Below are 23,187 nucleotides of genomic sequence, written 5' to 3' on the forward strand. Positions count from 1 at the left end.
ATAACCAACGAAGACATCAGGAGAAGAACCGGAGTGACTGACATCATCGAGAAGATAGCCAGACTAAAATGGAGATGGGCAGGACACATAGCCAGAATGACAGATGGGCGATGGACAAAGAGGTTATTGGAATGGAGGCCAAGGGAAGACAAGAGAAGCGTCGGTCGACCACCTACAAGATGGACTGACGATTTAAGAAGACTCGATAAAAACTGGATGAGAGCGGCGCAGGATAGACAGGGTTGGAAACATGAGGAAGAGGCCTATGTTCAGCAGTGGACTCTTGAGGCTGGATGATGATGATGAATCTCTATGCCTACCACTTGAAATTAAGCATATAACTTTATTATTAGTTTTGTGGCCTGGGATTCCTCGAATTTTTTCCAAAGTTTGCTAATTTTACCAGAACGATCTTTTGCTTTGCTTTATTACGTATTTGGCTTTGATTTTATTTATTTGTACTTGATTAGATATTTAAGGGATGTGGTTTTTTGGTTTTAATTTGATTTTTTGGTATTGATGTAGAGCTCTTTTGAAAGGGCGAATGGTCTCTTCTCAAGGGGAGTTCCACCAGAGAATAACTGTATGATTTGTAGAGAATGTGGTTTTCTCAATGTGTCCGTTATTGATTACGAGCGAGCAAGAGAGTATCAACGGTACCTGAATATTCTTGCCAATTAGCTTTATTAACGCGCCAATAGCTTTTGACAAACACTTGCTGTACACCTAGTGACCCAATTGACAATTCGACACACGAGTGAGCAACACGTCGAGAAAGGGGAAAATGTCAATTATTTTTTATCTCTATTATAAATCTGTCAGATATTGTGTATTAAGATTATCGAGAAAATAAAGAGATGTGTTTTGACCTCAGGTAAGATGATACATTTATCACTAACGTACCGTAACCATATTTTTTTTTTGAGAGAATTGGATTCCAGACAGGGAAAAGAGTAAAGCTCATTGAGGTTACAGATATTTTTCGAAGAAATTGTCTCTAAAATAACAATACAGATGAGCCTTAACATGGCTAGTCTAAACAAGAAATGGTCCAAATCTGGAAGGTGAATATATCTCCCACTATTTTGGTAAACCGGATAATTGTATCAGGTCTTGAATTTTTTTGTAGTTTTATCGAAAACATATAATCTAAAAAATCAACTTTAATATTTTTAGGAGTATGTACTCGCAAAACAATAGTTAATTTTTAATAAAAGAAGACGCATTACCTAAGTTATTAAAAAAACATTTAAAACGGCAACTATTTCTCGAGAGCTTATAGTTTTCTTTTCTAAAAATCAATCCACACAAACAATACTGTCTCTAATTCTGTTTTTGTTCTTTATAAAATATTTCACCTTTATTTTTATATGTTGCTGTACAGGTTTTAATGATTTATTTACTAAACAACCATCTGTAGATCAAAAACTACTGTATCATTTTCCGGTTCTTGTACTCTACAAAACTAAGTATTGAATAAATTACTTCTAAAACAAAGCTAACCTCTTAAAATGAAGAAAAAGATCAGACACCAGGTACTTTAAATTTCGTGTTTACGCCAAGCCTATGCTTTTAAAGATACTATTTTTTAAAAATAATTACGAAATAAAATTATTTCATTCAATTATTTGTATATCTGTTTGTGTAAGAATATGCGCCGTTACCTTCGATGTATACAGATATTGTTATTAACATATAAATGTTTTGAAATTAAAATTACAGAAATTTCTTCTTTGGTATTTTATTTTACATTCATATTTAGTCCCATTATTAACCCTAAAAAGAAAACAGCCCTCCCCGTACGTGGGATATAAGTATAGACAACATGATACACCAAATATAGGTAGGTGCACTGCTCAAAAAAATTAGGGGAACACTTGTTTATCACTTTTTCTTTACATCTGTATAACTTTTTGTTAGACTACATATATACAAAGTGATATGACGAAAACGAAACACAGGCATTATCAGGAACTGAGAGAATATTTTTGAAAAAACAGTCGATTTTATATTAAAGGAGAGCGCATTTTTCGGTATTTTCAATTATTTTACTTTGACTCTTAAGCCAGGGTAACAATCACACCAACATTTTTAATGGTGTGAAATAAAGGGGCCAATTGTCGACTATGGTAAGATGCAATATCTTGAAAGGCGACAGAATTTAGTTTAAGTTTTAATAAAATGTTTGAAAATCAATCTTTAAATTTTTGGGCGTCCATTCTTCATGATAGTTATTGATTTTCTCGGATTCGAAAACCCGAATCACTGCCTATGTATATTAAAATGAGTCTGCGTCCGTTGCCCGCTGGTGTTTTCAAACCCCATGATAACCGTTCAATAAAGGCTTGTCCACGGTTTTTTAACTTTAAAAGCTTGCCACACCTTTGAGACAGTATAGCCTTGATTTGGTCAAGTTTCGTCTAAATAAGTAGATTTTTCTCCCTTCATGACGATAGTCTTGAATTTTTTTGTTATGTCTCTGGCACAAAATAATATCTTCTCTTTCTATAAGAATACTATTCCTACTTACTTTCATATATTTAACGTTCATTTGCCTTAATGTTCACAATAAGACACGTCGTGATATTTTGGATATCAAATTGTCAGAATCTATTTCTGCTGCGACTTTCTTTAAGGTTGGAATTTCATTTCGGAAAAAAGCAGGCATGTATTTTTTTCCGAATAGCATACTTAATATCATCTTCCAAGCTGAATAAGTTTTCTTTCTCTGGTTTCAATTTTTTTAGCAGACGTATCCCACTTACTTTCACGTTGTTTGAATTGTTTTAGAATTCCGTGAACACTTCTCGAAGAGACTTTAGTCAAATCGCTACATATACACTTGCGGACAAAAAAGCGACTCGCTCAATGACTTGTAGGTTATGCTTAGTAATGTTATGTTGTGTTACTTTGAATAAAAACAACTAATGCAAAAAATATTGTCTATTATAGAGCTTCCAAAAAATAATTGTTTTATGCAAATTGGCAACTTGTAAAGTTTCCCTACTTCTGTATGGCATAGGGAATGTAGCAAAGATTGTAACAAGCATGTCCTACACAATGCCTGTATGAATTTTGCGGTGGTCGTCTAAGTTGCTTTTAAACGTTGACGAGTATGTACAATTCGAAGTGCAGTAAGTTAATATATTTTACAAATGAATACTTTACCAGTGAAGGCGGCCAGATAATTGCATTATTACAAGAGGGCTATAGTCAGAGGACTGTCGTCCGTCGCCTACTTATGACGCAATCTGCAGTCTCAAGGGCTTACCGTCGATGCCAGAAGACCGGTAGCTACAGTCGACGACCAGATTCGGGTGCACCACAGTACCAAGAAGATAAGTCACGTCTGGTGACCAATGTTGTCGTCGGCAATACCGTCCTCATCCGATTGTTCATCAACTTCTGCTGGAAACACAGCGATATCCGCTTTAATGTCATTTGAAAAACAGTATTCCAAGGCTTCTTCCATTGCTTTGAACGGTTTGTTGTCCATTGTGATTTCTGGAACCAAATGATAAACATTTACAGAAAAATCATATTAGCACCCAATGATCTATATATAGATAGCTGGAGTTCTAATGCCTATTACTCTAACGCCACACAAAATTAAATAATTATTTCTATTACATTATTTGATAAACGTGTTATCTGACAATAATATAAATAAATATTAGTCCTTACCTATGTACCAACGAACCGATAATAAAAATATAACACTGCAGTAACAAGAGACAAATCCATCACATCCGAATTTTCACTAAGAAATGACAAATTGAATAAACACTTCTATCTAAAACTGACTCCCGAATGTCTATAAATGACAACGTAAATACTGTCCTCTGATACGTGAAAGGTCATCATATACACAGGAAGATAAGATCTACAGATGGATCACTGGGCGTTAATGGGTTCGATTTCCCCTCACTATATATCCCAGAAAAGACATTTTCCGGTGTTTAACAGTCTTTAGCCATTTTCTATATTTGTTGAACCTTCTTAGTACTTCCTCAGTTTTCTTGCTGCCCAAGGTATCTGCAGCATCCGTCTATGAATCCGCATTTCCGATGCTTCAATTCTGTTAATGCTTGATAATTTTATTATTCTATTCTATTTTGCTCCATTACAATACAAATCTGGTACAGACCAAATATAGCATTTAACCATTCTTTATCTTCAGCTTCAAACTGAAATGGTTTAATCCATACTTGTTTTATTACATCTGGGTTCTTATAATAGGTTTATTGTTTTTGTCAATTAATCCATTAGATTTTTTTTTCGTGATTTTCCAGATAATTTTATAACTTTTTTATGTAAGTTTTAAGGATACTGTTTTGTTCTGTAATTCCCCATCTCAATGCATTTTCCACCATCCACTTTTCCTTATTCTGTTTTATTTTGTTCCTTGTTAATTTATGTTTTTCTCTGATTTCTTCTTGGTTTTTGTTTCTACATTTTCTTCTTTGTTCCACTTCCGGTATTACTTGAGTCATCCAAGGTTTGTGGCTTTCTTCTTTCTTTTGTAGAATATCTACAGCTCTTGATAATATGTTGTCATCTATTCTCACGGGACTCCCATCGATGTCTATAGAGCCCAATCAATTCCGAACAAGGTGTTCATTTTTAACATCGTAATATACTCTAATTTGGTTTCTACTGCCCCTTGCTCTTGTATAGGTTATTGTTTTTATCTTTCGTATGTTTATTTCTACGCTTAGTCCAATCTCCTTGGCCGCTCTCATCAGTAATAAACATATTTCTCCCTCCCGTCCTTTTTGGAGACAAGATATTAATGTAATCGGCATATATGGCAAGTTGTACTGATCTGTTTGTTTTTGTTACGAGATTGGCTTTTATGACATTGCCGAATATGTGATAAGATAAACGTTGGAGGTTAATGAGATGTAGACCCTATAAACATTGTATTTTATTTTTAAAAAATTTTCAATTAGACAACAGTATAAAAAGTACGATAAATACAGTCTCATTACTATCAATCTTCTCACCATACGTTATTCTATCCAGAGACAGATTCTTTTCCAGTAATCTTCACTATTGAATATCAACAGGACAAGTCATTAAAGCTACGATAAAACTATTGGATGTTGCAGTCTATGTGCTTTAAGACAGTCTATGGAACAGAATAGATTCTGTAAGTATTCAAATGGTACTTTTCCAGCTATATCGGCACCACATAAAAAGCATCGTTTGGTAACCACGCCCTGTTGGTTGAGTATCCGCCTTTCGGCCGCTAGCGCCCTCTGCAAAAGATAAAAATATAATAAGAAAAACATTTACTCTTTATTTTAAATATGAAAAAATATATTTTCAAGCAACTTTTGTTAACAAACAACAAAAAATAATTATAAAATTAAAGGCGGTAAGATGTGTAGTGCACCAATGTTCTGTTTTAGTGTGTTAGTTCTCCTTGTGTCTCCGTGTATGTTTCTGTTTTTTATGTTTTTTACTTTTATAATATAACGACCTCACAACTTACGCCACATTAAATAAGGTAACCAACACTCGTCCGAGCTTTCAAAAATAGTTTCTTAAATCATAAACACCTCCAACTATCGATGTGCGGATTCCCCATAAACATTCTCTTGGTCTAATTAAGCGTATAGTATGCTTACTCCTGACCACATTCCTTATACCGTTATCGGCTACGTAATCTTATCGGGGACATGCCGATGAGCAGAAAATTGGTGTGCTCGAAACCGGTCGTTTACGTTACAGTTAAAACTGATTGTGAGTAGGTATTTCTCTTTTCTCTATTAAAAAAGTTAAGAAACAAATTGAGAGATATTTTTATTTATACAAATAAACCACATAGTTGCTAAGAGCTATTAACGGGAGACATATTCACACAATAATGCACAATTTTACAACATGAATCGAACTGTAAGGATACAGCTTGATTGACAACTTAACAACTGGTTCATATTAGAAGTGAATGAACAGCATTGGTGCAAGTAAACTCGAAAACCCCTGTTGACAACATACATCTGACATTGGAGGGTAAACCAAAAGACGGTCGACTAGTATAAATACCTCGGAGCAATTATAAACTCACAGTTAGATCAAGATGAGGATGAGGAAATAAAGGTCAGAATTGAAGTAGCTCGAAAAGGATTTATAAAATACAAGTCAGTATGGTGGCAACTGCTATATGGGGTAGTAGCTTGGACTCTGAAAGCCCAATCCGTAAAAAATTGGAGGCATTCGAAATGTGGCTATATAGGAGTATTCTTAAAATTCTCAAACGAAATTCTCAAACGATTCTCAAGCAAAAGTCTCAAACGAAAAAGTGTTAAGACGAATTGGAGAATTAGACATGACAGAAAGCTTATGAACACAATTAAAATAAGAAAAACTTGGTATCTTGGCCACATACTTCGAAACGATAAGTACTCTCTTCTATACGTCATTACGCAAGGAAGAGTAGAGGCTTGAGAATAACGAAGAAATCTTGGCTGAGGAATATCAGAGATTGGACTAACCTCAATCTTAAACAGATATTTCACATTGCGAAAGATAGGAAAGCATTTAAAGAAATGATCGCCAACCTTCGTTAGAAGACGGTACAATAAGAAGAAGACTTAAAAATGAATTACAGTAGAACAAAAATAATGAGCCAGGACCAGACAAATATAACAATACATAACAAAACCATAAGGTACAAAATGTTAAACAGTATCTATACATGGACCATGTCATCAAATTGGGAAAACCAAATCAGGATGCTAAAATTAAAAGAAGAACACAACTGGTATGAGCTTCATGGCAAAACACATGCATGCTTCCTGTTTGTACCTACGGGTTGGAGACGTAACCCTGACCAGGAAATCTACTAAACAACTAGAAACAACGCCAAGGGAGATATAATGAAACATACTTGGAATATCACTAAGCGACAAGATTAGAAACACCGAGAAAAGTCGTAGAACGAAGATCAGGGATATCTTGGAAGGAATAACAATAATGAATGAATGAAATGGCGCTGGTCCAGTCACATAACCAGATATGATGATAACAGGTGGACACGAGAATCTCAGAAGACCAAGGGGAACAATAAAAAGCATGGAGAGACCTCAAAAGAGATGGGTAAATAGTAGATTTGATTGGCGCAAGATAGAGAAAGACGGAAGCAATTGGAAGAGAAAGAGATTAGGATTTAATGTTATTTTTTTAAAGAATTTCCTCCAAAATGCTCAGTCGGTCTCTTAGTCTAAACTAACAATACTGCTCTTAAGACTTTTGTCATTGATTTATTTCTCTAAATTTGTTTTAGTTTTTTTCTTTGAATTCAAGATTTACTTAGCCTACTAATGTTAACTATTTTGCCCTTCTTCTCTTTTCACTACAGTTAAATATACATATAGAACTATGATTTTTTTTTAAATCACTGATGTCACTTCTTTGCTTGGTCTGTTAAATTATAACAAATAAGTTGTTATAATATCCATTCTTAATAATAATAAATTCTAGATTTTTAACACTTCTGTCGACAGTTTCAAGATAGCTATTCATCTACTTTTATCATTTACTGTTTAATTCGGTTAAATATTTATTAGATATTACTTCTTCACTTTTGTCACTATTATCAAGAAATTTTCCTAAAGTATCGCTCCTGAGTTTGGTATACCACTATTTGTAAAACAGTATAGTTCTGTTCTATTCCTCTCCTTAGTAGTAGATAAGTTTCTCTCCTTAGAAGTGATGTAGTGCCACTAAGTGCCCTCTTTTAAATTAAATGTATTTTGAAGTATTTATTAGTTATTTATTTATTTAATTTCAGTTTACTAGATTGTTTTGTGTCACTTATGTTTACTTTGTCTGTTTTAATCAATTTTTAAGTCATATTTAATAATCACAGACATATAATATTGATATACTTGCTGTAATTTCTTTACCAGACAGCACCCTAATACGCGTTTTTATAATTTCAGCATTTAGTTTACCATGTACCTTTAGACCTGAAGATGCATAGCAAATTATAGTATGCGAAACCGGTCGTTGGTGGTAGAATAATTAGATTGTGAGTAATTTTACCTATTTGAAATAGACTCACGTAGGCAACATATTCAAGATTTAAAATAAATTTTATTAAAGGTATAACTACTTACCTTTTCCCTGTCACTTAATTTCAAAAACCTTTCCTTCTGTTCTTCTTCCTTTCTTTTGATCTCGTTCTCCTTTTTCTTTTCTTTTTCTTTCTCCCTCTTCACTTTACGCATGGCCTTTTTCTTATCTGCCATTTCCTCATTCGTTAGGGCGTTAACAGGAATCTGTGCCTAAAACATTGCAGATAATAAATAATTATTCCATTCTTGGACAATTTATCGAAAAATTACACAAAGTTCAAAATATATATAATTTGGAAAAAACAGGACTAAGTACTGCAAAAATATTATTTTGTTTCCCGCATTCATAGTCCGTAATCTGGAATTATTTTTTTCCTGAAGTTTGTAACTGCGGATATTAGCGAAGGCGCTGTTTTAACGGGCGGAATTGCCTACCGTTCACTGATAGTGCTTAACAAATACCTGCCATATTTCAGGTCTTGGTGTGCCCCCAGACTCTGCCTGAATTTGACGCTCTGGTCTGATCTATAATCAAATACCACAATTGTAGAAAGTGACTTGAGGATTATTTCACAATCTGTTTAATCTCTTAAAAATTGAAAAAAAAAACCTTCTTCTTCTGACTGTTAAAAGAATATGCGTTTGAGATAGAAGAAATCTCATTTTATATGAAATTACTTTCAATAATTTGACTGGTCTATTTTTAAACTGTTCAAAATGTTTTGGCAAAGATTTGGGTTCGAAGAAAAATGTAACGTTGTCAGCGTGTATTATTCAACTTGAAGTTATCTGTAATGTTGTAGTTAATATCTTTTTCCAACGGTAGGTAATGTCAAACAACATCATCGCAAATTACGGCGATGTAACTGACAACAACGCCATTGTTCGAGTAGCGATTTTATTGTCTGTTATCTGTACGTTGGCTTCATAAGAGCACTGACAGGGGTTTGATAAAGCAAAGAAAAGAATTGTTTTAGCATTATTACTAGTGAAGGAGCTTTTACGTTTACTTTTTGTGAATTGTGAGTAATTTAGTTTAATTCAATTTGGTGACAGTAGTATAGTGAACCGTGTATCAAAAAGAAACTTCACAATTCAACACGCGAAGAAAAAACTATAATTGGAAATGTGTTTGAAGAACTTTGAGCCAGAGAACAAAATATGAATGTCAGCGATGTAGTTACATTATGTAGTATTTTGACAAAATTTTCCGAAGCTAGTGTGTACAGAGTAATTAAAACAGACGATGAAACAAACGATAATAATACTTTGAAGGTTGAGACAAGAGGAAGGAAACAAATAAAATTTGATGATGCAACCAAACAGGCCATTCGTCGAGAAGTACATAAATTTGATTTCAAAAAGGAATTATTTCTAGGTATTTCAAGAGAGAGAGGAATAGTACCCCTGGTGAAAAATAAGAAATTATTTTATGGTGCAGAAAGTATCTGAAACAAATAACAGAACTTCAAATAGATGAAAAAAAAACATATGCAGATGAAATATGGTTAACGTATGGCAAGATTTAAATTTGAAAAGCAAACGACAAGCTTTCCTAACTGGTTTGTCGACAGGTTTAAAAGCTCCACCCGGAAAGGGAAAACGCCTTATTATTAGCCATATTGGTAGCGACTCAGGATTTGTTGAAGAAGGTTTAAATGCATTTGTTTCTAAAAAGACTGGAGATTACCATGTTTGGTAATCTCCAGTCCAGAGCGATCCGGTAACGTTTTTATGACTCTAGAGTGACTGACTTCAGTTGTTTCAGTAACTCCAGACTAGCCAAATAATTCCAGACCACGACCTATCAACCTATAAAATAATGTATCATTAAAAAACACCGGCCGTGAAAGCCTACAATGCTTGTTATTGTAAAGATATCTGTATATGATGATAACTTATGTCACTTATACGCACAGTATGAAAATACTTCTTTCGCCAATGACTATAAACTTACTTTATTGTAGTTGTATTTATCAGGGTTGTCTCTTGAAAATTGCCTCAAACATTCTCTCACTTCTTTGCTCTGTGTACAAGTATAAGCCGTAAGTTGAGACTTGTTTTTCAAACAAGGATTTGCGTCATTATCTAACAAGAATTTCACCATATCTATTTGTTCCTTTTGAGCAGCCACATGTAATAAAGTATTTTGACTTTCGTCCACTACTTTGTTGATAAAATCTTGACTATTTTTTTCAACTTCATGTTCTTCTGATATTTGCAAATAATTATCTAACAAGATCTTTAAATTTTCTATTTTTCCATTGGATATAACACTAATCAGTTCCTTCTTTTTACTGTCTTCCAGCTCTTTTAACTTCTTACTTTTACTTTTCTTCGGTTTTTTCTTCTTTGCAATTTTTTTTCTTTGTTCGGGTGTTAGAGAATCCTCAAATTCTTTCAAACTATGGAAAGATATTTCCTGATCATTAGTAGATATATAAATTTGATCGGATTCTGATTCACTGTCGCTGGAAAGGTGCTCAGTGGGTAGAGGTCTTTCTACGGTCTCTCTAGACTTGGCTCTATTGATACAGGAAGTCCGTACTTTGTTTCTTTTAGCATCAACATCGGGAGATACTTGTTTGGAAAAATTTTTAGTTGCCGTTTCCAGAGAATCTACAAAAACATTTCAAATCTTTGATTTCCTCACATCATTATCTCAATTTTGAATTCAAGCTTTTTCATACATCGATTTTTGTAAATTGCTTACAGTTATATTATAAATACTATTGTAAATACTAATGAAAAATGGAAAAACTCAAAACGAAATAGATTTTATTATCACGGACAAAAACCTCACCGTTAAAGACATCACGGTTCTAAACAGATTTGTTACCAGTATTGTTATAATTTCTCTTAAAGTATTGTTCCTTATAGCAAGTTCTGAAGATGTCATGTTATATGCCGAAAGTACTCAGCTGATTTTAATAGGAAATTTTACACACTATCAAGTTTTTTAAGAACATACACCTGTTGCCAGTTTGACCTATATTTTAGAAGTGTGTACAAGTCATGCAGTCTTTTTCCAAATAAATATGACACAGACAAACGAACAAATCGGACATGTCCATTATTAACAAATGATTCCTGTACTTGACGGATATAGGTGCAAATTTTTTACAATTTTTGTGTTTGCGAGTAAAATGAAAATGAAATCAAACAGGTTGACACAAACGGTTCGTCTACGAACTAACTTGGCAGAAGTCTAGGATACATTAAGAAGATTCGTCAACTAAAGAACTAAAACTAAATCGAGCGAAAAATTGTGGGAAAACGTGGTATAGGAAGAAAGAATAGATCGTGACTCAGGAATAAAAGAAACTGAACCGAACTAACCGAAAACATCTTACAAACTAAGCCCACAATAGACAGAGTTTCTCATACTGGTCCCCAACCTGAATAGAAATGGTACATAGGAGGAAGAAGGCCAATACCTAGATGGAACTTTAATAAAGGCAATTCGAATGAATACACTTAGTGCTTAGAAAAGTTCATTAAATGCATTCCATCAGAAATCAGTAACTGGAATCTCTTTAGAAAAGCTGTCATCCCGTCAATGACAATCTTGTCCACGAAAGAATTAAACAATGTGGAAACCTTTAAATAATACTCAAGATTACAAAAAGTAGAGAATTGCAGAAACAACTATTTTTTGTTCTAAAATATATAAAATTGATGTACCAAGTAGCTTGAATAAAAAACTTAGAACTTCAAAAAAAAATATGCCGAAAAGATCATAATTCCACTTTACTGAATAGATTAATAAACTGATTACACTTACCGTAAACATTTACTGTCGTTAATAACTGATGTACCCTTTTTAATTCCGTGAAAGTGGCTCGTCTTGTCGAAAAGGGAATGGTTCTTAATTTAGGATTGGCTCTATCTAGCAAAGGTGTACTTCCCCCAAATAGAACACCTCTGTTGTAGGGTCCGGCGGCACGATACATAATTAAAGAGCTGTTTTCTATTTCTGTTTTCCACGTTTCCACGATGGATTTAACATGCTGAAACATAATTTAATGAAACGCCTTGGATGTTGGATTCCAGACTCCAGAACTTTCTGGATTTATTATGGATTCTGCAATCACTATGAATAATGCTAACAGATGTGAACGGAAGTAATCACAATTAATCACCAATTTTTTATTCATATTCAAATAATAATTGTTAATACCTGCACTAAAGCTTGTTCGTTATATCTTCTCAAAGACGCGCCAGCGCTCTTAGGTTGAGATCCACCCGACTTGTTATCCCTAGCACCCTGTGAACCACCCTGGCCGGCTCTGACGGTGTAACAATGGAATGTCTTGTGTAAAATGGGTTCGGTGCCTTTGAAGACAGCCCCAGCAAAGTGTCCCCCGCCAAGCATGAGTATGGTCCATTGTTGGTTGGTTACACAGTTTTTCAAACGGTTTAAGATGACATTTTCTGAGATTTCTTCCTGAAAATGTACCCAAAATGACTCAAAAAAGTATAAGGCAAAACGTAACTATTTAAAAAATGGTGATGAGTAAGAGAATCGTTCACCAGAATACATCAAAAAGTGTTAAATCTATCATTGGGGGATATATTCAGGAAGCTTTATTGGGAGGAATAAAGTAATAAAAGTAATAATAGTAGTAATAAAGTAATTAAAGAATACTTTAAAGATTTACTAACAGAGACAAGAGAGCCCTTCAAATAGATAGAGAACTATGGTTTACAAGGCGTCAAGCTGATAGGGTCACCAATCAGAATAAATGAGAGAGAAGTCGAAACCGTATGCAGACATCTAAAGAATGGCAAATCACCTGGCCCCGGAAATGTAGCTCCGGAACTCATTAAACATGGACCCAAAATACTAATTCAACGACTACGACAACTTTTCCAGGAATGCATAAATAAACATGAAATACCTGAGGAATGGAAAGAATCGCATATGAGCACCATCCATAAAAAGGGAGATAAATCGAAACCTGAAACTATAGAGGAATTGCAGTTACTAGTAGTATTAGCAGAATATATGGGAAAATAATAAAAAATCGAATAGAAGAAGAATACCAAGATATGGAAGCCGAAGAACAGGCTGGTTTTCGTGCAGGTCGATCTACAATAGACCATGTCTTCTCTATTACTCAGATAATTGAAAATAAAGTTGCTCGTGGCCAAGAAGTCCATCTGACGTTCGTAGACCTTAGGAAAGCATATGATAGTATCCCGCTTGATAAATTATGGGAGGCACTGGGGAAAACAAATATAAATATAGAATTGATTGAAGCAGTAAAAACGTTGTACTACCAACAAACAATAAGAATTAAAACAGAAAATCTGATAACACCGGGATTCAAAGTGACTAAAGAACTAAGACAAGGATGCTGTATATCCCCAACATTATTCAAAATATACCTCGAAGCAGCACTCAAAAAATGGAAAAAAAAATGTACGAATATGGGCATACCACTAATAGACTTAACTTTGTACACTCTGTGCTTTGCGGATGACCAGGTCATCATCGCACAGGACTCTGAAGACCTTAGTTACATGATGCGAAAACTATTAGAAGAGTTTACAGAGTGGGGTTTGGAAGTGAATATGGAAAAAACTGAGTACATGAGTATCGGAGATCAACATAACCTTCTCGTAGAGGAAAATCAAGAGATCAAACTATGTGATAACTACAAATACCTAGGAGTAAAGATCACTCAAGACGGAAAATTAGATGCAGCCATTAAGGAACGAAATACACAGGGAAGGAAAGGCATAGCCTTACTAAACAGCGTACTGTGGGATAAAAACATCTCTTAAGATAATAAAAGAAGAATATACAACACCATAATAAAAAGTATCACAACATATGGATGCGAAGTGTGGCCCCTAAAAGACAGATCAGAGAAAATGCTTAGAGCAACAGAAATGGACTTCTGGCGCCGCTCGGCGGGAATCTCCAGACGCGACAGAATAACAAACGAGAGAGTCCGAGAAATCATGGGGGTTACACATAATATTGTTGATGACATCAAAACGACACAACTCAGATGGTACGGACCCGTAAGGAGAATGCCGAAGAATAGAATACCAAGACAAATTCTTGAATGGCAACCAAGAGGTAGGCGAAGACCAGGAAGGCCTAGAAGAAGTTGGAGAGAAGGAGTTGATAAAGAAATCGGAGAAAGAGAACTGGAAGACGATCTATGGAACGATAGAATGAGATGGAGATTGGAAATCGGAAGAAGTCAAAGAACGTTGTAAACCGAAATTATATATATATATATATATATATATATATATATATATATATATATAAAGTAATAAAATAAATTAACCATATTACGTATTAAAATAAATAAGTTACCTGCAATATATATGCAGACAATACATTTTAAATTTCATATATGGAAAGACAACTATTGCATATAAAGTTTAATTAAACGAATATCTTGATACTGGATATATTGAATCTCATTATGATGTACATTATGAGACTCAGCTGAAAGAAAACCTGACACTGGTAAAATACGAGGGATGAGAATCGACTTAAATAGTACCCATGATGTACATTATGAGACTCAGCTGAAAGAAAACCTGACACTGGTAAAATACGAGGGATGAGAATCGACTTAAATAGGGTTGTTAAGAAACGGTTTTACATATGTTTTCAATTCGCGAAGTTTTGAAGTTGAACTGTCCCACTGGTTTTGCCACAAATTTGCACCTTCACTTTAACGAATGATTTAAAGTCATTTATCCCTACATTTCCCACTTCACTCGCGGTTTCACTGTTTCTTGCTTGTTGGGCAATGCGATCCGCTTCTTCATTTCCTTGAAGGCCAATGTGTGAAGGAACTCCTAGACATTTTATAGTATGGTTGCTGTTTTGTATAGTAGCTATTTCTTTTTAATTAGGAGAGCAATTGGATGTGTTGTGAAAAGTTGATTTATGGTATTGATGGAACTGAGGGAATCGGTAATTATTATAAGAGCATTGCCTTGGATATATTACTGTATTTAATATGAGTGAGAGTTTGATCGATGGCATATAGCTCGCACGTATGTATACAGCTTAAAGATAGTAGTTTATACTCAAGTATAATATTTGAACTAACTACAGCTGCCCAAACTCCAATAGATATTTTAGAGGCGTCTGTGTATACGTGATAGAAGTTAAAAATATTATAAGTTTGTTGATGAAGGTATTTTTTATTAAGAAGTAGGGAGTATCGTTCTTTCTAAAGATATTTAAGGAAGATTGAGAAATGCTTATTGTCCTAGGAGGAGGAATTCTTATGAAGTTAGAATAGGTATTTGGTATCGGAATTTGTAAAGCCATGAGAGTTTGCCTAAGTGTTTCGTAGAGTGGTGGTTTCACGTTCCTATTTTCAGTATATAAGTTTTTAAAACGATCAGTGAATATTTTATTTCTAACTGGATTGATCGAATTCGAATTAGCGGCAAATGCATATGTGAGAGTAAGTCCATCCTTTTATATTTAAGTGATGGCCCTCCATTTTCTTCTCGCCAACTTTCTATTGATCTGGTCCGGAATGCTTCTGTGGCTAATCTTAATGCCGTATTTTGATCGGATCTGGTTTCTTTTAAAATAACAAACACATTGATTTACTGAGTAAAAACTGAAATCCTGGTTTCTCCGACCAGTTTTAGAGTTCGTGAAGCGCGGTTTGTAAGTGACGCTGAACTGAGAAGATATTTTTCCCTGAAGATATTAACACCAGATCATCAGCATATAATCTGCCACGAACCAATGATAGTATATTATTATTCATGGCAATTAAAAATAGTGTTGCCCTTATTAGAGACCCTTGAGGGTTGCCATATGCTTAATGTTTCATTGTTGAAATGCGTTGTTTAAGAAAATTTGTAATGAAATTAATGGTATTAATTTTATTTTGTTAATTTTTTCTGGTAGTACTAAGGGCAGAGTTCTAAGTTTATCTAAGGCTAAAGGCAATCGACCTGTTTTTTTCTGTGATGATTTTGTGTTGTAAATATGTAGCAAAAGCATCAGCTATTTCATTGCGTTTTGTTTTTTGTATTTAATGATGTTAGTCTTGTTATGTTTTTTCATTTTGTTGAAAGATTGTTTACATTTCTTGATTGCGTTTTAACATTCTGTGTTCCACTATGGTAGAGGTCTATGTCAGCGTATTTATTCCAATTAGCGTTTGTCAGTTTCCATTTTCGGACTGGTTGGTATTCAGAGGTAATGTTATCGGAAAATATGAAAACTTTTATTGGGTAATGGTAGCTCCCATATAAAAAGGATAGAGGATCCCAGTTAAGCGCGATTGAAAGAGTTAGGTCACAAATCGATAGATCGATTGCCGATGTTATACCAGTATGTACTTTAAATCTGGTTGGTCGACCATCATTGAGAATGTTTAAATTTTCTGTTGTTAACAGGTCTTTGATTAGTCTTCCTTTGGTATTAAAATTTGTTAATCCCGACATTGGGTTGTGGCTATTGAATTATTTATTATTAGGCTGGGCATGGGTATTTGTGAGATAAGTGCTTTAAGTGCGGTTATGGCGAGGAGTGTCTTTGGGATTGGGAGAACATAAATACAGCAGACATTAATGCATTGGGAAGCTTTAACTGAGACGGCTCAGCTTCGATGGCTGTTCTAAGAGGAATCGTTTGTGTTTCAAGGGTGTTAAAACCATAAATGATGCAGTACGGAGTAAAGAAATAAGCGATATATCCAGATTAGACAAAATAAATAATAATAAAAAATGGGCGAAACAATGGACATAACATAAATAGTTATTAACCCCATCAAAAATTCTTTACATTTGTGCCAATAACTAATAGACTGAATACAACAAGCGATGTATCCATTAGTTTAATGGTCAACAAGGTTTCAAACAAACTAGCAGCACCACGTCAGCTTAACTTATCAACTAGTATATAGTAGATTCGCAGAAAATATTTGGCACTATAAACCATAATCTACTACTAACCATAATCCTGGAAAAGTTGGAAATATTTGAAACCACCTGTAAATAGTTAGAACACAACTTACGTCAATAAATGTTTTAATAAAGGTCTGGATGTTACCTACGTCATTTCTCAAGTATCAGTTCTTGGATCCACACTATTTTAACCTACGTCAATTTTCTATCAATATTACCTACCACTTAAAGGTCAGGTGCAGTTATAAGCTGAAGATATCTGCATGTACTATGTTAGTAATGAGATGGGGTACAAAAATAACAAAAGGTGTTCTTTTGAAGATAAAATATTAAGCTGATCAATTACAGTACCAGTTCAATTTTAGAGTAAGCAATATTCTAAAAAAACATTTATATTGTGAATATTTTTATTAACATAAATATTAATGCATCAATGAACTAGAAATGCATATGATAATGGGGCACTGACAAGAACAACTGTGTTTTGATGGTATCAATAATTTAAATTTCGTTGGAGTAGCCTTAGTGATGAGTTTTGTGAAGGTCGACCGACAATATCAAAAACTGCAGCAAAAATTGATACAGCACGAAAAATGATAAATGAAACAAGTAAATTAAATTTTACATGCTTATTTAGGTGTAATAAATTATATCTGCCTTGGATTCCACACAATTTAACTGAAGATCATAACAAAAGATAAAGATATGAAAACATCGAATCATTCTGCATTGGGATAGCCCTCTTACAGTACAACACCGATGGAAATCTTTGACCACCGAAAATGTGGAATTGATGTCCCATCCGTGGAGTTCAGTCTTTAGTCCTAATGATTTCTTTATGTAAGAATAAATCACTGAAAACTTTTATTTTCTACCCTTTCACAAAATGTATTACAATTTATTATCACTGTAGCTGTTTCGGCAGAGTGCCTTTCTCAAGTGATCTATTTTTATTATGCCTGTACACTTTATAGTCTTTAAATGAATAAGTTTGAGGGGGGTAGAGCTGTTTGTCTCCAGTTGGTCATTCAGAGTTATATTTGTATATTTTAATTTATTAATTTCCATAGATTCTAGTAAAGATAGCTTAATGCCTTTATTTTGAGTATGGAGAATTTGAAATTGGTCATTAAAAGAATGATCTAGAAGGTGAAGTACGTACGTAGAATCTGGTTTTCTATTATTGAATATTTTATGTTTTGCTATACGTGTGTTAAAGATTCTACCAGTTTGACCGATGTAAGTTTTAGAGCAGTCACCACATGTAAGTTTGTATGAGCTTTTTATGTAACTGTGTAAGTGATTTTCCTTTTGACTATTGTTGTTGACTTGATTTCTTTATGCTTCCAAAAGTTAAAAATCAAAATCTCAAAAATTTTCAATGCCAGGCGAAGTCGTTGAAGCATTTAAAAACAAAATTTTCTATAGCGCAATTAAATCAATAAATCTCGGGTTTATTGGTGTTCTGGGAAGAATTGCAAAATACCTAAGTGCCTTTTAGAGGAGAAGCATTTATTATGCTTTAACATAAAGCAACTCAGTTATTCCGATCATTTTAATAGTAAAGTGTAACAATCTTTCTGTTAGTAAGTTATGATCAACTCAAAATAATCTAAGTCAGAAGTAGTTAATGATGTTGACACAGAAATAAACCACTTAGAAAACATTGGGAAGGAAATATTAGACCAATACCTGCGACCGAAAAAGACAGAAAAGAAAAAACCATGGATGACCGACGGTATATTACAGATGATGGACAAAAGAAGAGAATCCAAGCGGAAAGACTACGTTGCATATCAATTTCTAGGCAAACAGATAAAAAAAGCTGTCAGAGAAGCTAAAAATAGAAATCTGGAAGAACAGTGTGAAGAAATCGAGATATTGGAACGTAAACACGATTCGTTCAACCTCCACAAAAAGATCAAAGAAGCAGCAGGCATCTATAAATCAAAAAGGCCGGGACACTTAACAGACGTTCAAGGAAATCCAATAGTTGATATTGAAGAAATAAAAACAACATGGATGAACTATGTGACAACAACATTTGAAGACGATAGGAATGTCACCATCACACAAAATAAAAATGACGATACCGGACCACCTATTCTCGAAGCGGAAGTAGAAGCTGCTATAAACAACATTAAGGAGGGAAAAGCCGCAGGACCAGACGAGTTCTACTCAGAATTTTTGAAAATTATGGATAAAAACGAAGTAAAAAGACTTACCTTGATCTTCAACAATATATACCAAAGTGGAAAAATACCCCAACAGTGGCTAAGATCAACTTTTATAACAATCCCTAAAACACCCAATGCCAAAAAATGTGAAGATTATCGAATAATAAGCCTTATGAGCCATCTCCTGAAATCTTTTTTAAAAATTATACATAAAACTGTGAAGAACACATGACAAACACACAATTCGGCTTCAGGGATGCATTGGGTACTCGAGAGGCACTTTTTGCAATACAAGTTCTCTTTCAAAGATGTAGAGATGTGAATTGTGATATATATGTCTGTTTTGTTGATTACCAGAAAGCGTTCGATAGAATAAAACATGACGAACTGATGAAAATATTAAATTCAATTGGTCTAGACAGCAGAGATCGCCGTATAATAAACAATATCTATTACGAACAAACTGCAGCTGTTAGAGTTGGGGATCAGTTAACAGACGACATAAAGATAAAAAGAGGTGTGCGACAGGGATGTATATTGTCCCCATTATTGTTCAATACATATTCAGAGCACATTATGAACCTAGCGCTAACGGACATAGACGAGGGAATACTTATAAACGGATATAACAGAGCGATTGAACAACATAAGATACGCTGATGATACTGTCATATTTGCAGACAGTCTTAAAGGTATGCAGACACTTGTCTCCAGGGTGGCAGAAGTAAGTAGCAGGTTTGGGCTTGATTTTAACATCAAAAAAACCAAATACATGGTTATAAGCAAAAATAGGATACCACCTGGTCAATTACTAGTTAACCAACAACCTATAACACAAATCACCAACTTTTGTTATCTGGGTACAAACTTAAATGAACAGTGGGACCAATCGACGGAAATTAAGATAAGGATCGAGAAGGCAAGATCAGCTTTCGTCAAAATGAAAAAAATCTTTAACAGCCACGATATAAAATTGGAAATAAAAGTTCGTTTACTAAAATGCTACGTATTCTCCGTTCTTTTATATGGCGTGGAGTCATGGACCTTAACTGAAGCATCACTGAAGAGACTCGAAGCATTTGAGATGTGATGCTATAGACGCATGTTGAGGATTTCTTGGATAGACAGAGTTACCAACGAAGAAGTACTACATAGAATGGGTAAAGAGCGCGAACTAGTCATAACCATAAAACTTCGCAAACTAGAATACCTGGGCCATATAATAAGCAATGAACAACGATACAACCTACTTCGGACCATACTTCAAGGTAAAGTGCATGGGAAAAGAGGTCCAGGACGAAGAAGAATATCCTGGCTGCATAACCTGCGAAAATGGTTTAACTTAACCACTACCGGACTTTTCAGGGCAGCAGTCAACAAAGTCAGAATAGCCATGTTAATGTCCAACATCCGTAACGGATAGGCACCAAAAGAAGAAGAAGAACTCCTTTCTATTTAACAATTTAAGCAAGGCTCATGTAGCTCACAGTTTGGGTCTGTAATATTGTGTTTTATACGAACATAATATATATTTTTCAAAAAATATCCCTAGTTTTTAAGAGAGAACAAGAAAAACGAAGGCATCTGTAGATATAAACGTTTCTTTTGATTTTAACTAAAAACTTACCTTCCTGTCTAACATTAAGCATTTGTACATTGAAATAACTTGGTTGCTTTTGTTTTTCAAGAATATTTTTCCTTGGGCAGTGGCATATGTGTCGAGTGTGTCTTCTTTTTCAGAGTCTGATCCTGATATACTGGATAAATCATCTGTAACAACACAGTATTTAAAATAAACATGAACGTTTTTCTTCACATATTCAAAAATCAACAATTTTATCCAATTGCTTTGGTTGCGGTTAGGAAAAGGATTAAAACTAGCTAAGGATAACTACAAAATCGTATTGAAGGAATGAATTTATAAATTTACAACGAATTAATTAAAAATTTACAATTTTTAATAAAAAAACCTGTGTTATCCAAATTATTTCTTGCATTGTTATTTAAGAAACGTACATATATAAAAATCATTTGTAAGCCTACTCACCAGTTCCAGTTTTGACACTAAAATCGTTTTCCGTGATTGGTGGTCTGGAAAACAGAGACTGTTTCAAATTGTACCGATGCCAGTCTAGTTTGTAATGTTCTCTTTGAGCCTGACTGTCGGGAAATTCAACGCGGCAATAAGAACAGGACTTTTTGTCGTTTGACGAAGACCATTCATCAGCTGGAGATGAATCTAAAAAAAATACAACTGCACTGTATAGATATAAAATATGGACCATATACATTTCCTTTTTCAAAAATGCAACATTTAAGGGATTCAAACGGTGACCAATTCTAAAAAATATAGTCAATACTATTAAATAATGACTATTACAAAATTATAGCATATTATTTTGTTCTCAATCAATCAATAATAAAGTGAAATAATTAATGCCACGATATGGCAATAGAATGTGTGTAGTACACGTGAAAATTATTTCGCTTGAACGAAAAGTCTAATAATAGTGGTTTTAAATAAAAAAATATGCTTTTAAATGAAACACCCTGGATATTATTGCATTTTTAGATTCTGCGTCAAAATTCTAGACAAACTTTTTATAAGGTATTATATGTCAAAACTTTATATTATTTTAGTTATTCATCTCTTTTCAAAAATTTTGACAGATAGAGAAAAACTTTTCAAAGTTAATAGCTCATCCATTTACAAACATAATATATTGAAAACTTTTTCGCACAAAGAATAGATACAACTGTAACAATGTACAATTGTAAAGTTCTTTCAGGAATTTATATCGAAATCGAATTCGAATTGAATAATCTGCAAAAATTTTTGAAAAAGATGAATATCTCAAAAAATATGAAGTTTCGACTTATGGTACCTCATACAAATTTTGTCTAGAATTTTACGCAGAATCTAAAAATGCTGTAATATATAGGGTATTCCATTTATTAAAATAACACAGTAGATGTTCACTTCCTGTATAACCGGAAGTGGCATGTCTGTCAAAATGTTTTCTTTAATGTTTGTCATGACTCGTAATACTCATAAACCAATTTTTATAAAAATATCGTTTAAGTATTTTTCGCATGATTTTACGATATATAGATAGTGTAAGCTCGTAGTGAAGCATCCTGTATATACGCAGAAAGCAGTATCGAGATAGGAAAAAGTGCAGTGAACAGAAAACCACGAGTAAAATTTGGAAACTATAATCAAACATGTACAAATAGTGTAAACAACTGTAAAAAGCAGACGAATACGACGTTGCCGGATTGTGGGAGAAATCCGCGAGAGTGTGTTAGAATAGTTCTAATCTCTAAGATCGGATAAAAGCCTATCTGAAAGATTTAGAAGGATAAGGAGGTGAGTGCCTATCGTTAAGTAAAGATGAAGGATTGAAAAATATTATAGTATACCTATGCTGTAACAGAAAAAGAAGGTGAACAAGATAATGATATGAAAATTAGTATAAAAAATATTGCACCTACAATACAAGTTCCACTAAACGATAAAACCGACATAATAGATGTAAAACGCGTTGATATCCAAAAGGTAATAGCACGAGACCTACTACTGGAACTTAAAAGCGGTACCAAAAGAATAGAAATATTAAATCAATCAAAAAAAACTAAAAGGAACAGGCACTTACCTGAGTGAACATTACTTCAGGCAGATAAAATACCAGAGAAGAATATTTAAACAACATTTAAAGGAAGCAAGAAAAAAGGAATCGCTAAATTGTAATAAACTAAACTAGACGATAAAACATAGACTGTAGAAAGCTTAGGTATAGAAGAAAGCAGACATAAGGCGAAGCTGTGAATACTAAAACATCTCAAGGAAAACCTCGAGGAAGAACGTTATATCGAAAGATCACCATACAACCACAGCTAAAAAACCATAGTTAAAGAAAAGACCAAGATACTGTAAATAAAGCTGAAGAAAACGATGATGAAAACATGATGACCAAACTAGTACTGAAAGAGAATAATGAATCAAATATAAA

General features: G+C 33.9%; 1 protein-coding gene across 1 annotated transcript in view; it reads right to left on the reverse strand.

Moving 5' to 3' along the window:
* Nucleotides 1–4,911: 4,911 nt before the first annotated feature.
* Nucleotides 4,912–23,187, reverse strand: part of LOC140449444 (tRNA endonuclease ANKZF1-like) — a 41,560-nt gene continuing 23,284 nt past the window's right edge. The window contains exons 3-9 of the mRNA XM_072542621.1: nt 21,222–21,413; nt 20,802–20,944; nt 12,265–12,531; nt 11,869–12,094; nt 10,042–10,703; nt 8,127–8,294; nt 4,912–5,261 (exon numbers count right to left, since the gene is read on the reverse strand). Coding sequence (XP_072398722.1) covers nt 5,085–5,261; nt 8,127–8,294; nt 10,042–10,703; nt 11,869–12,094; nt 12,265–12,531; nt 20,802–20,944; nt 21,222–21,413 — 1,835 coding nt within the window. The 3' untranslated portion in view covers nt 4,912–5,084. The remainder of the gene's footprint in view (nt 5,262–8,126; nt 8,295–10,041; nt 10,704–11,868; nt 12,095–12,264; nt 12,532–20,801; nt 20,945–21,221; nt 21,414–23,187) is intronic.

This window comes from Diabrotica undecimpunctata, chromosome 1 (assembly GCF_040954645.1).
Source record: "Diabrotica undecimpunctata isolate CICGRU chromosome 1, icDiaUnde3, whole genome shotgun sequence".
NCBI classification, from domain to species: Eukaryota; Metazoa; Arthropoda; class Insecta; order Coleoptera; family Chrysomelidae; genus Diabrotica; species Diabrotica undecimpunctata.